The following is a 15,820-nucleotide window of genomic DNA, read 5'->3' on the forward strand; positions in this document are numbered from 1 at the left end:
ATAGAGGCTTGTTCCTTAATCTTTCATGACCCTTCTTTAACTTAAGTCAACCCCAGTGTTTTTTTGGGGGGAAATATGATTTTCATACAAAAGCTTTAAGATAAAGGTTTTTTGATAAGCAATTTTACCACACATATTGTGTCTTAATCTATAATCTCTATGGACCTCAGTTTTCTTCGCAATACAGTGGAAAGAAATACCTATGTCACATATTTGTTCCGAGTATTAGGCAAGCTCTAAAGCGATATATAAAGTTTTCAGGGAAAAAATCCACTTATCTAACATAAATATTCTTAGCAGCTTTGTTATAATAGCAAAAACCTGGAAATACTGATGTGTTTGACCACTTAGAAACAGAACAAATTATGCTGTATGAGTGCCATATATTATAATCATTGCATCATAGAAAAAGGCAAATGTAAAGATTAAAAAAGAGATTTGGAAAGATGATTATGAGATGAAGAAAAGCAGAGATTTGTAGACTGAGCAAAGAAGTTCACTAATCCCAATTGTGTAGTAGCAATAAAATGTGGAAAACAAGAGAAATAGTGCAGAAAGATGTAAGAAATAAGTAGGTTGTTTTGTTGTTGTCTTGTTGAAATTAATGTGTACATAAAAACCAAACTTCAAATGACAGAAGTTTGTGATTTTGAGTGATTGATTTTTAAAATTATTGTTTGCATATTTGAATATTTTGTTGATGGTTACTAAGGTCACTATTTTAAGAAAATAAATGCTTCAGATAGTGTGTTTATATGAAACATTTATATATTACACATGTGCATATATATATGCATATATATATATATTAAGATTAGGCAGGTCACCTTAGAGAAGATTTGTTTTTTCCTCCTCCTACTTATAGCCAACACAATCTGCAAATATTGTAAACCTTTCTTTTTTTTCTTTCCCAGAACACTGTGTTAAAGAATGGTACTGAGATATTTGACTCCTGGGAAAACCCCCCTCCTCCAATACATATGCAGTTCTATTTCTTCAATGTCACCAATCCAGATGAAATCCTCCAGGGGGAGGACCCTCATGTGGAAGAAGTGGGACCATATACCTATAGGTAAGTTTTAAATCACTTCCTAGTTTGCTAATCCAAGAAAGGCTCCCATGTCCTGGGAAGCCTTCTTGTGGAGCCAGATACCTGTTACTGCTAGGGACCGACTCAACCTACTGTATGTGAGAAAAAATCAATACTTGTCTTACATCCTAGTTTGTTATTCAATCAAACACTAAGCATTTGTTAACCACCTACTATGTGCTAGGCACTATGCTGAGTGAACTAGATGAAAAGAAAAAAAATTAAATAGTTTCTACTGATGGGGTGTAGCTTCTAGGGGAAATATAGCAGTAATCTTGAGATCCCTTGACTATTTGATAGCAACACAAAGAATGTGAAGGGGAAGGATAAAATATTATAAGGAGAAGAATGATGGAGTCAGGTAGTAAAGGGCTCTTTATCAAATGTAGGTGTTTGTTTGTATTTTATCCTAAAGACAATAAGAGCCACTGGAACTTTCTGAGAAATGAGGTGATGTTTTTTGGACCCTTGTTTGAGGACTATTCATTTTGGCAACTGTGAAGAGGATAGAGAATTTTTTGGAAAAAAGGAAACACTTGAGTCTGGGAGATCAATTAGGACATTATTGTACTATCCCAAGAGAGAAGTGATGTGGCCCTGAACTAGAGCTTTGTGAATAGAGAGAAGAGATGCTGTATGAAGAACTGAGTATGATTGAAGTCGCACCAGTGGGTGAATGAAAGGAGAGTAGGATCCTTGAAAATACTAAGAAAAGTAGAGAGACAGATGGAAAAGACAGTCAATTCCATTTTTGGATATATTGGGTAGATTAACAAAAAGGATTGCTTAGTGTTTAAAATCTAGCTCCCTCAATCTCAGTTGGAAAATAGAAAACTATTTTTTTTTTCTGAGACTCAATCTCCCTTTGTCACCCAGATTAGAAGTTGGTTTTGCTTGTCCTTTGTTCTTGAAGAACTATATGCTCTTATATGCTATATGCTATATGTTATATATATATATATATATATATATATATATATATATATATGCTATAACACATAAGAGAATCGGATTTAACTAAGGGAAGGCTGTGCAAGGTCACCTGTTTCATTTTACTCTTCTTGAGCCATCTTGGTCCAGAGGTAAGCCCTAGATCAGGATGACTAGAGATGGCTCTGGATGGCCAATGGGAAACCTTGCCCTTTTTAAGCTTAGACCTTTCACAGATCTCAGTTTGACTGAGGCCCTACCTATTCAGTGATTAAGGGTAGGCAGCAATAGAGGCAAAGAATCTCTTTCACTTAATGTCGTCCCCCTCTAAAAAAAAAACCCTAAATAAATGATGAATGAATGTGGGAGAGGAAAACTGGGTTTCTAGCCAGAGTTATTATTTACATTCAGTCTGAGTCAATCAGGACCTAAATATTTGGATTAGAAGTACAGAGGACACTCAAGGGCTCATTCTTAATACTGACTGACACAGAGGCTTTAACTGGCTTTGTTTTTCTGATCCGGGCCACTTTCCTTTTCCTTAGGCATCCTGGTAGCCCTTTTCACCCCAGGACTCGACATGTTGGTCCCAGACTTGCCTAATTGACTTTGCACATGGAACAGCCCTTCACTGTGTGTTTGAAAAGTGAAAGTTTTGTGACCAATCACCAATCCTAAGGACACTTCTCTGTATAAAAGGGACAGATAATTTCAAGGAAAGATCTCTGCTAAAGAGTTTAATGTGATACTTAGCAGCTGTGATAACTATGATGGCTGGGTGGCAGAGCTGGTTGTAGAAGGGATAAATGCAGAACTGGGAGAGTCTTTAGGGAGAGTTTTAATCAGTTATGATTTTCCATATTTGCTTTTAGTCATTGAGTAGTTCTGGCTCTCCTCCCCTTGGACTGGAAAGTGCTCATTAGTGTTTGGATTGGGGAAGAAACAGAGACAATTTCAAACACTAATGCCTCCACTACCATTGGCTCGAAGAAATTCTTCCTAGTTTAGAATTTGGGATCACTGACCCTGCCAGTAATTGTAGAATGAGGACTTGGGTAAAAGAGGAAGTCATTCAGGCCACTCTCACTAGACACATAGAAAAAAGTCAGTGAAATAATCAACAGGAACAAGACTGAGCCAGATTATAGAGAGATTGGGAAAAGTAGATTATAAACAACCTGAGTCTCATGATAGCATTTTCCAAAAATTCTATGTAACAATCAGACTCCCTAGCATGGGACCTCCAATATAATAAACAATAAGTGCTTGTTTTTGTTTTTGTTTTCTTCTGTGATGCAATTAGAGTTAAGTGGACTTTCCAGGGTCATACAGGTAGGAAGTGTTAAGTGTCTGAGGTCATATTTAAAGTCGGATCCTTCCGACTTCAGCGTTCTGTCCACTGTGCCTCCTAGCTGCCCCTAAAGTTCTTGTTGAATAATAACAATACCTAATAATAATAACTAACATTTGTATAGAGTACTTTAAATTTCACAAAGCACTTTTATATAATATTTCATTTGATCCTCAGAACCTGACAGAAGTTGAATAACTGATCAGGTTCACACAGCTATAAATGTCCAAGGTAGGATTTGAACTCACTCAGAAATTTATTGTTTTGAGCCAAAGGCCAATACATTCTATAGGATTTCAAAACTTAACTTGAAGAATTTAATGGATTACCATTGTGAGTTTACTTATGTGGTAGATGGGTATTCAATTTTCCTTTTGGAAAAGTTAAAATTGGGGGCAGCTATATGGTACAGTAGGAGTCAGGAGGAACTGAGTTCAAATTGAGCTTTAGATACTTAATACTTCCTAGCTGTGTGACCCTGAAAAAGTCACTTTACCCCAATTCTCTCTATCATATTCTCTCTCTCTCGCTCTCTCTCTCTTTCTCTCTCTCTCTCTCTCTCTCATTTTCTCTCTCTCTCTCTCACATACACACACACACACACACACACACACACACACACACAGTGGAAAAGTTATGAAGCTAAATTCATATATAAGGCAGGGAGTCTGGATTTGTTTGCTTTTACAATTAGGTCACCTTGACCTTAAGAAATGAATTTGTTCCTTTTACCAGTGCTTAGTACAGTTCTTGGCACATAATAAGTCCTTAATAAATGTTTATTGACTGACTGACCAGCAGTCATGAACCACATTTGCATAAATGTGCAGCAATATGCCATTTTTTCAGGCATTTCATTTAAATGAATTTTCTAGATAATTTACAATGCTCTTATGTTGAGAACTTTGAAAATCTTTTAACTATTTTGGGTGGATATCTTTCTCTAAAGGATATCTGATGACTGAGTTGCTTAGAATAGCCATTCAACTTCTTCTATGTCCTCTATAAAAGTTTTACTGAATATAAATTAACCTTTCTGGAGGGCTTACAATCATTCCATTGTGCAGTGACTCCTCTGGGATCTCTTGAATATAAAGACCTCGGTATTTGCTTGGACAGACAATAACTTTTTCAATTCTCACAGGAGTGAGATGTTTCTGTAATTTCTCAACTACCACCCTTGCTGTCACCATTCCCATAACTAACAGAAAATCCTCTTTTGAGTCTGTCATTATGATCCATAAGCTCTTGTTAACGGCACTCTGGGAAAACTAGAGCTCAAGTTTTTAGAGATAAGCATAAAATTAGGACCTGATGGATTCCTTTATAAGTAAAGTTCATGACATTGGTGTGATCTTTTTTGCCCACTCAGAGATTTTTTTTTTTTTTTTTTGGTGGTAATTTAGTGGCTAGAACATTAGACCTTGATCATCATAGATAGGAGGAAGAATTGAGTTCAAATTCAACCTCAGACACTAGGCATGTGACTGGACAAGTCAGTTAACCTGTTTGCTTTAATTTTTTCATGTGTAAAATAGGGATAATAATAGCATCCTCATAAAAGTTCTTTAGAGGGTCAAAGGAGAAAATTTAGATACTAGCATTAAGTGGGATCAAGAAAGCTTCTTGCAGAATATGGGAGTTTAGCTGAGAAATGAGGGAAGCCAGTAGGTGGAAGTGAGGAAAGTGTTCCAGGTATGGAGGATAGTTAACCAGAAAAAATGCACAGAGTCAGAAAATTTAATGTTTTGTTCTAGGAACAGCAAATCAGTGGATCACAGAATATGTGAAGGAAAGTTAAATGTAAGAAGACTGGAAAGGTAGAAATGAGGGGCAAGGTTATGAAGGGTTTTAAAAATCAAACAGAAGATTTTGATATTTGATCCGGTCGGTGATAGGGAGCCACTAGGGTTTTTTAAACAGAGTAAGGGGCATGATTTGGATTTAGGATTTAGGATTTGGATTGGATTGGGTTGGATTTAGGAAAGTCACTTTGACAGCTGAATCTGAAGTGGAAGGGGGTGGGGAAGAACTCAAAAAAGAGAGACCAATCAACAGAATATTGTAATAATGCAAAAGTGGGGAAATGAAGGCTTCTACCAGTTTGGTGGCAGTATCATAGGAGAGAGGGGATCATGTATAAGAGATATTGTGAAAATGTATTGTATAGGACTTGACTACAGATTAATGATGGGGAAGTGAGTATGATAACTAGGTTGTGACCTGGGCATCCCAGAGCCTGGTGATACTTTTAACAGTAAATAAGGAAGTTTGGAAGATGGGCAATCTTGAGGGGAAAGAATAACTTTGGATTTGGACATGTTGAATTTAAGATGTTCATAGGACATGCAGATCATGATGTCCAGGAAACAGTTTAAGATGTGAGACTGGAGATCAGGAGAAGTTAAAGTAGATGAATATATCTGAGAATCATCTACATAGAGATGGTTATTGAATTCGTGGGAGCTGATGATATTACCAAGGGAAATAGTATAGTTGGAGAAGGGAAGGGAGCCTAAGAAAAAGCCCTAGGGGATTCTCATGATCAGCAGGCATGACCAAGATGAAGATGCAATAAAGGACACTAAGAAGGATCAGTCTGATCAGGTGTAAGAAGAAGCAGAAGAGAATGGGGTTGTGAAAAACCTCGAAAAGAGAGAGAGTAGAATAAGGTGATCAGTAGTCTTAAGAAGGATGAGCACTAAGAAAAGCCCATTAAATTTGGCAGTTAAGAGATTATTGACTAGAAAAATAATAAATTTAAAAACCCAATTAAATATCAAATTAGAAATTCTGAAACTCAGAGATTAATAAAGTTGAAACTAAGAAAACTATTGAACTAATAAATAAAACTGAGTTGATTTTATGAAAAAAATAACAAAATAAACAAACCTTTAGCTAATTTGATTAGAAAAAGGAAAGAAAAAACCAAATCACCAGCATCAAAAATAAAAAGGATAAACTTACAACAATGAAAAAAAAAATTAAGGTAATTTTTGCCCAACTGTATGGCAACAAATCCCAACAATCTAACTGAAATGGATGAATATTTACAAAAATATAAATTGCCCAAATTAACAGAAGAAAAAATAAATCACTTAAATAACCCCATTTTAGAAAAAAAAGAAATTTTAAAAGCCATTAATGAACTCCCTAAGAAAAAAATCTCCAGGGACAGATGGATTCACAAGTGAATTCTACCAAACTTTTAAAGGACGATTAATTTCAATACTACACAAACTATTTGGAAAAAATAGATGAAGAGAAGGAGTCCTGCAGATTCCTTTTATGACACAAATATGGGGCTGATCCCTAAACGACGAAAGGCCAAAAGAGAGAAAGAAAATTACAGACCAATCTCCCTAATGAATATTGATGCAAAAATTTTAAATAAAATATTAGCAAAGAGATTACAACAACTTATCAGGATGATAATATACTTCAACCAAGGAAGTTATACCAGGAATGCAGACTGCTTCAATAACTATTTGAAAAACTATTACCATTATTGAGCATTATCAATAATAACAAAACTAACAGAAATCATATGATAATCTCAATCAATGCATAAAACAATGCATAAAAGACTTTTGACAAAAGACAGCACTCATTCCTATTAAAAATGCTAGAGAGCATAGGGATAAATGGAGCTTTCCTTAAAATAATAAGCAGCATCTATTTAAAACTAATGGCAACATTATATTTATAATGGAGAGAAGCTGGATGCATTCTCAATAAAATTAGGGGTGAAACAAGGGTGCCCATTATTACCACTATTATTCAACATTGTACTAGAAATGTTGGCTTTATCAATGAGAAAAGAAATACAAATTAAGGGAATTAGAATAGGCAATGAGGAAATAAAACTACTATTCTTTGTAGATGATATGATGATATATTTAGAGAATTCTAGAAAATCACCCACAAACCTACAGGAAACAATTAACAGCTTTAGCAAAGTTGCAAGATATAAAATACAATAAATACAAAAATCATCAGGATTTCTATATATTACTGACAAAGCCCATCAGCAAGAAATAGAAAGAGAAATTGCATTTAAAATAACTATAGCCAAAATGAAATATTTGGGTATCTATTTGTCAAGACAAACCCAAAAAAATATATGAATACAGTTATAAAACACTTCTCACACAAATAAAGTCAGATCTAAACAATTGGAAAATTATCAATTGCTCATGGGTAAGCCAAGCTAATATAATAAAACTTACAATTCTGTCTAAATTAATCTACTTGTTCAGTGCCATACCAATCAAATGGCCAAAAATTATTTTATAGAACTAGAAAAAATAATAACAGAATTCATCTGGAAGAACAAAGGTCAAGAATATCAAGGGAATTAATGAAAAAAGTGCAAAAAATGGTGGCTTAGCAGTACCAAATATAAAACTATATTGTAAAGCAGCAGTCATCAAAGCCATTTGAAACAGGCTAAGAAATAGACTAGTAGGTTATTGGAATTGATTAGATACATGATAATCTATACTAATCTAGTATTTAATAAACTCCCAAACTCCAGCTTCTGGAATAAGAACTCACTATTTGACAAAAATTGCTGGGAAAACTAGAAAATAAGAAGACAGAAAGTCGGCATAGACCTGCATCTCACACTCCATACCAAAATAAGGTCAATATAGGTACATGATTTGGTCATAAAGGATGATACCATAAACAAATTAGGAGAGCAAGGTTTACCTATTAGATACTTGGAGAAGGAAGGAATTTTTGATCAAAGAACTAGAGCACATAGGAAAGTCAAAATGGACAACTTTGATTCATTAAATTAAAAAGGTTTTACACAAACAAAAACAATAGAAACAAGATTAAAAGGGAAGTACAAAACTGGGAAAAATCTTTGAAGCCATTGTTTCTGATAAAGGTCTCATTTCTAAAATATAAAAAGAACTGTGTCAAATTTATAAGAATACCCGTAATTCGCCAATTGATAAATGATCAAAAGATATGAAGACAAATTTCAGCTGATTAAATTAAAGCCATTTATGATTATATAAAAAATGCTCTAAATCACTCTTGATCAGAGAAATACAAATAAAAACAACTATGAGATACCACCTTACATCTCTCAAATTGGCTAAATATGACAGGAGAAGATAATAATAAATGTTAAAGGGGATGTGGGAAAACTGGGACACTAATGCATTATTGGAGGAGTTGTGAAATGCTCCAACCATTCCAGAGAGCAATATGGAACTATGCCCAAAGGAGTATAAAACTGTTCATTCCTTTTGACCCAGCTGCACCCCCATTGGATCTGTATCCCAAGAAAATCATTAAGGTGGGAGAAGAACCCACATGTACAAAAATGTTTGTAGCAGCTCTTTTTGTGGTAGCAAAGAATTGAAAAATGAGCAGATGCTCATCAATTGTGGAATGGCTGAATAAGTTGTAGTATATGAAGTTAATGGAATATTATTGTTCTATAAAAAATGATGAAGAAACTGATTTTTAAAAGGTCTGAAAAAACTTATATGTACTGATAGTGAATGAAACAAATTGAACCAGGAATACATTGTATACAGCAACAGCAAGAATGTGCAATGATCAGCTATGAAAGGCTTGGTTCTACTCAGTTGTTCAGTGATTGAAAGCAATCCCAGTAGACTTTGGACAGAAAATGCCATCTGCATCCAGAAAAATAACTATGGATATTGAATGGAAATCAACACACGCTATGTTCACTTCTTTTTTCTGTTCTTTTTTTTTCTCTCCCATGGTTTGTTCTGCTTTTTTTCTCCCAGCATGATTCATAAAGCAATGTGTATTAAAATAAATAAATTCAAAAAATAGATTATTGGTAACTTAGGAGAGAGCCATTTCAATTGAGGCAAGAATAAAGCCAGGTTCCCAAAGAAGGAAGTGAGAGGAAAGGAGAAGTACTCACCAGTTGTAGATATCTTTCAAGAAATCTAGCCATGAAAGAAAGAAGAGACATAGAACAAATGCTAACAGTGAGGGGCAGCTAGTGGTGCCATGGATAGAACACCAGTCATGACTTCACATTTGAGCTCAAACTTGCTGTGTGGCTCTCGCAAGTCACTTAACCCTGATTGTCTCAAAAATAACAAAGAGCTAACAGGTCAGGTGGACCAAGTTAGCAATTTTTGAAGAAGGGGAAGACATGAGCATGTTTGTAGGCTTCAAGGAACCAGAAATAGAGAATGAAGACTAGTGAAAGAGTAGGTATAAATGGAGAGAGCAATCTGTTGGAGGAGAGGGAATGGAACAGCAGTACTTGTACTGAGGAGTTTATATTTATAAAGAGGAGTTTATCTTGATAAAGGAGAAGAGTCTCACTCTCTGGGAGATAGACGTGAAGGAGGAGATAATGAAGGAAACATCTGAGTGATGAGGTGAGATGAGGACAAAGGGACAAAAGGGAATCATTAAATTTTAGAACCAAAAAGAACCTTAGAAATCATTCAATCTAACTCTCCCATTCTATCGTTAAGGAAACTGACATTTTTACCATTTCTGAAAGCTTTTTACCAACTTGCAGAGTAGATAGTTATGTAACATCATAAGACATGGATGTTTAAGTCCCAAATCAATTGACCTTTCTGGGCTGAATTTTCTCATCTGCAAAGTGAGAGGGTTGGGAGAAATGATCTCCATCATCCCTACCAACTCTACATCTGTCATCCTGTGTTCTCCTAAGTCACTTTGCTTTTCTGGGTCTCAGTTTTCTAACCTGTAAAATGAGTTGAGTAGATCATAGGATCCCAGCTGACCCACAGGATTGTGTGACATTTATATATAGATCAAAGGTCTTTATTTTGGTTCAGCAAGAGGAATATGCTACATTCCTTGTTCCTCTTGAGAGTCATCTGATCATGACAAACATAGTTTCTTAGGGTAGCCGGTCTTACATTCAGTCTGTCCCAAGGATTTAAGAAGACAGTTGGTTGTGAATCCTTGGTCTTGCCCTTTTGGCAAGTACATTGATTTCTCAACCACTTGTAGGAGAACCTAGGAACTTACAGTCATTATAAGGCTGTCTGATTACATTTAGAACTTTAAAACTCATGTTTTTGAAGTACAAGGATGAAAAAAAAAAAGAATAAGTCAATCCAGAGATATATATGGGAAGAAAAAGCATCCAATCACAAAAATTGGATAGATTTTCCAGAAGTGAAAAAGTGAAATTCTCTCAGATAATCCAGGAGACCAGTTTCTTAGATGTTTACTTTTGATATTTATTTCTTATGAGATCTTGAGCAGGTCATTTCACCCCTTTCAGCCTCAGTTTCCTTAGGTGTAACATGAGGTTGTTGGACAAGATGGCCTACAAGGTTGGTTCTCATCTGGCATATACCCCTTTCTATGATGCCCTGAGTTTCATGGAAGTAGAAGAGAGGAAATCAAGAAGTGATTAGAATTATAGCTCTTTGGAAATGGATCTTACAACCATCTTTATTTTTTTATGTTATTCTAGCTTTCATCTGCAGTTTTTAATCTCCCATGTAACACTCAACCCCTAACATTTTCTATTGTCAAGAAAATCAGCTCTTATATTAATGAATGTAAATTTTTTGCTTGTTAAAGTAGTCTTTTTTTAGATGAAACTTTAAAAAATATTTTTTCCTGTATTCTAGGGAATACCGACCTAGAGAGAATATTCGTTTTTGGGATAATGGGACAAAAATATCTGCAGTTAACCCCAAGAGCTACATTTTTCAACGGGACCTATCTGTTGGAGACCCTGAAGTTGACTTGATCAGAACTTTAAATATTCCTGCCATAGTAAGTAAATTTAATATTATTATTGAGGCAATTAGGTGGTATAGTGAGTAAATGTTATAGACTGAGAGTCAGGAAGACCTGAGTTCAAGTCCCATCTCAGAAAATAACTAGGTATGTGCTAATTTCACCTTTTTCAACCTCAATTTCTTCATCTGTAAGTGCATAATAATAGTATCACCTTCTTTCCAGGGTTGCTGTAAGAATCAAATGAGATAATAAATGTATAATATGTTGCAGACTTTAAAGTGCTATAAATTTTTATATTATAATAATTCATTAACTATTCCATGTATATATGTACACATAGATATTTATAATATACCATTATATTGTACAATAATTGAATTATCATAAGTAATAATTATATATAACATGACCATTAATATATTCTTGTATTGTTAATAATGATTACAGTATTTGCACTGAAAAAGGCAATTTTGAACTTAAAAATATTTTTACTAGAATTAATGCTATCCTAGAATTATAAGTTCTACTTTTTCTTTCTTTTTTCCTCCCCTGAGGTAATTGGAGTTAAGAGACTTGCCCAGGGTCACAAAGCTAGGAAGTGTTAAGTCTGCTGAGAGCAGATTTGAACTCAGGTCATCCTGACTTCAGAGATGGTGTTCTATCCACTGCGCCATCTAGCTGCCCCTGCTTTCTCTTTCTTTAAAGAAATTTAAGAGGTATTTAGGTGGTGCAGTGGATAGAGCACCAGCCCTGAAGTCAGAAGGACCTGAGTTCAAATCTGGCCCTAGACATGTAACACTTCCTAGCTGTGTGGCCCTGGGCAAGTCACTTAATTCCAATTGCCTCAGCAAAAAATAAACAAACAAATAAATAAACACCAAATAGAATGGACATCCATATATACATAGTAGAACAGAAAAAGAGGACTTTTATGTATAACTACAGGTCTCCATTCATGTATAGCTTACTTTTCCTTCTGTAGTTCTTATGGTCCTTAAAGCCTTTTAAATTTTAGGTTTGTTTGTTTGTTTGTTTGGCCTTCTCTTACTAAGGGTTCAGGATTAGCACTTGTGCTAAAAAGTCAGCTTGTATTCTGATGTCCCGAAAATCTTAATACAGTTTCAAGCTATTAAAAATTTCTGACAGGGTAGTCAGAAACTCTAACTTTAGAATTCACTTAAATATTTTTTGCTTGGAATTTAAGCTGCTAAGCCATTATCAGATTTCTCCCCTTTCTCACTGTTTCTGAAAGAACTTTTCCTCCTTGCCTTATTTGATGCTGGCCAATGAGAGTTCCAAATGAAGCTACAAATGTCAAATCATTCTTTCAATAAGGACTTCATGGTTAGGGCTAACTTTGAGCCTCTCTGCTATGGTTCTCCCATATGATCTTTCATCACGAGAACTTATTGATGGTTCCTTATTTGCCTTTAAAAACAGATCTCTGTTTTAAGAAACCGATTTCCAGGCTCTTTTACACCAAAGTAGTGAATTTTTATGAAGATTCAATAAAAGCTGCATTGGTGCAATGGTGACATTGATTGCATTTGGTACTTTGGATCTTGTCTGTCATCTGACCTTGTTTTTGCCTGTCAGACAGCTATGGAATGGACCAAAATCAATGTGCTGAAAGAGATCCTGGAAGGACTACTAAAGACATATCAGCAGAAACTGTTTGTGACCCACACTGTGCATGATCTACTATGGGGCTACAAAGATGAACTCTTCTCACTCATTAGTATTTTCAAACCAGATATCTCACCATACTTTGGCTTATTTTATGGGGTAAGTGGATCTTTCTTTTAAGGGACTCTTTATTATAACAACAAAAGACTTATCTCATTCTGTTGTCACTTTTTAAGGATTCCCAATTGGGTTTCTACATGGTTCAAATAATAACTTAAAAATTCCAGCTCATTGAGTAACAGAGGACCGTACAAAGAGTGTGCTGATAACTGTCTAACATACTGGGGAAGAATGTATGTATTAGATACTTTAAGTTTAATTTGAAATACCAACATTTTCTCCATCACTGTTTTAAGTCTTGGCAATCAACAAAACCATAATTCAAGCCTGGATTTGTAGAGTTTTCTGATTTCTAAAGTGTAAATGCTCATACTGACAAGTTAACGATTGGATCTTACAAGCCCATTCTGGGTTGCTTCTCAAACAACTCTGACAAATAATAAAAATAGGGGCGATGGAGGATATTGCATCTACTTTTGAGGAAGTTGATATGAGCTTTTGACTAGATTTAACATATATTTAGGAATTGAAGGACAGGGGAAGAGTTGGAAAGTAGTCTGAAGACTGAGCTAATTTTCTGTATCTACATTTATCTGATGCTAGATCCATCATTTGTCCTTTTAATGCCCTAGTTTCATTATTTGTGGGATGGGGATAATGGTACTCCACTTCTCAGTGAGATCTGGTGGGAATTTTATGTTGCTACTAGCAAAACTTTATTTTAAACAATATGATAAAGGAAATAAAATCTTGTATAAAGTAATCCAGGATAGTAAGCATTTATTAGGTACTTAATATGTACCAAGCACTGTTCCAAATTCTATAGAAATAAAGACAAAAAAAAATAGCAATAAAAAGACATTTCCTGCCCTCAAGGAATTTACATTTTTCTATTGTGTCCTTTTTTATTTAGAAATATTTTTTTTCATAGAAATCTTGTGTTTTTACATCACTTTCTCCACATATCATTCCTTTATCTTCCTCCTAGGGAGATTTTCCTTAATTAAAAATAGAAGAAACATTCAGCAAAATTAATAAATACAGTGAAAAATTCTGATATTATATGCAGTATTCCACATCAATAGTCCCATACTTCTGCAATGAATGCAGAGGTACTTTTTCATGTCTTTTTTGGGGGAGCCAAACTTAGTCATTATAATTTCACAGCATTCAGTCTTGATCTTTTTTTGTTGTTGTTGTTCCTGTTGTTCTTTCTATTTCCAATGGTATAATCATTGTGGTAACATTCTTCTGGTTCTGCTAACTTCATTCTGTATCATTTATACAAGTCTTTTCTCCATTATTCTTCATTATTTCTCACAGCTCACTGTTATTCTATTAATTTTCTGCCCCATAGCTCATTTAGTTATTTTCCAATCAGTAGACAATTTCTTTGCTTTCAGTTCATTGCTACTGCAAAAAGTAGTGCTAAAAATATTTTGCAGCATATGAGGCTTTTCTTTTTTTTTCTTTTTAAATCACTGACCCAGGGATATATGTCTAGTATCTTTAGTTCAAAGGGTTTCGATGTTTTGACAATCTTACAATTGTTTCCAGAACAATTGAACGGTTTCAGAAGGAGCTTATCTTCTATTGGGAACAATAACACATACATACAAAAATAAATATGAAATATGTATAAGTTAATTTTGGAGGAAGGTCAGGACACAAGTCAATTTGTTACTGATTCTACAAAAGGCACAATGTAAGAATAAGCTAGAGTAGAATAGGGATATAGGAGGAAAGAGGCTGGTGTTCATGGAGATGAAGAAGTGAATCCAATAGTGGTACCCAGGGAAAGGAATTTTGACCTAGGCAGCCTAGAGTGGAGCAGGAGAGTGGCTACCCCTGTGCTTCTGATAATTAATTAATAACTCAGCCATGTTGCCCTATGGGACTTTGGGGGATCCAATACAGAGGGCCACACAGGTCTGTCAATTTTTTCAAGCCAAAATGGGTAAATTAATGGTGTCTTTAAACAAAAACCTTTATTTGCTGCATACCTAGAGAGAGAGGGATGGACACTGGACATGTGTTTTTTTTAAGTAGAGAACTCTCAATTCACTCAACTTTCTCTACCAATTTAGGTAGGTAGCTACTCCGAATTCACAGTCTTTGCTAGTTGCCTAGAATTAAGTAATCCAGCTACGATGTCTCAGAAGAAAGCCTTGAAGCCAGGTGTTTCTGACTTCAAGCTATATTCTCACCACCTGTGAAGAATCAAGGCAAAAATATTAGTTGATCATACATTGATGACAATAGATAACCAATAGGTCCATTATTTTATAAGCTCATGTGCTCATACATAACTTATTGGTGAGGATGGACAACATTTAATCCTTTACTAGAGGCAGCTAGGTGGCTCAGTGGATAGAGTGCTGGGATTGAATCAAGAAGACCTGAATTCAAATCTAGCCTCAGACACTTACTAGCGCTGTCTAGCTGTGTCATCCAGGCAAGTCATTTAACAATATTTGCCTCAGTTTCCTCAACTATAAAGTAAAGATAATAAACAATATTTCCCAGGGTTGTTGTGAGGATCAAATGAGATAATATTTGTAAGACACTTAGCATAATGCCTGATACATAATAAATGCTTATTTCCTTCCTTCCTCTTTCAACTTGCTATTCAAAATTCCCTTTTATTCTGTATGCTGTAACAGCAAAATTAGGTCTTGAAAAGCAAAAAGTTTCACAATAAACTTTTGAGTAACCTTACATTTTTACATTTTTTATTTCTAGAAAAATGGAACTGATGATGGTGATTATCTTTTTCTAACTGGAGAAGACAGTTATCTTAATTTTACAAAGATTCTTGAATGGAATGGGAGAAGGTAAATCAGCAGACCTACTTGTCCAGTCAGTGGCCTTTTTGGTGTTTTGCCTGCAATTTTCATTAATTTAAATATGAACTAAGTTTGTTAAGCATTGTCCATGTTTTTGATTAAAAGCTGCTG

The 15,820-nt window shown here is 34.9% G+C and overlaps 1 protein-coding gene across 1 annotated transcript in view; it reads left to right on the forward strand.

Moving 5' to 3' along the window:
• SCARB2 (scavenger receptor class B member 2) overlaps positions 1-15,820 on the forward strand; it is an 83,762-nt gene that overhangs the window by 37,258 nt on the left and 30,684 nt on the right. Inside the window, exons 2-5 of the mRNA XM_003774311.4 lie at positions 915-1,072; positions 11,003-11,150; positions 12,714-12,902; positions 15,606-15,697. Coding sequence (XP_003774359.1) covers positions 915-1,072; positions 11,003-11,150; positions 12,714-12,902; positions 15,606-15,697 — 587 coding nt within the window. The remainder of the gene's footprint in view (positions 1-914; positions 1,073-11,002; positions 11,151-12,713; positions 12,903-15,605; positions 15,698-15,820) is intronic.

This window comes from Sarcophilus harrisii, chromosome 6, assembly GCF_902635505.1.
Source record: "Sarcophilus harrisii chromosome 6, mSarHar1.11, whole genome shotgun sequence".
NCBI lineage: Eukaryota > Metazoa > Chordata > Mammalia > Dasyuromorphia > Dasyuridae > Sarcophilus > Sarcophilus harrisii.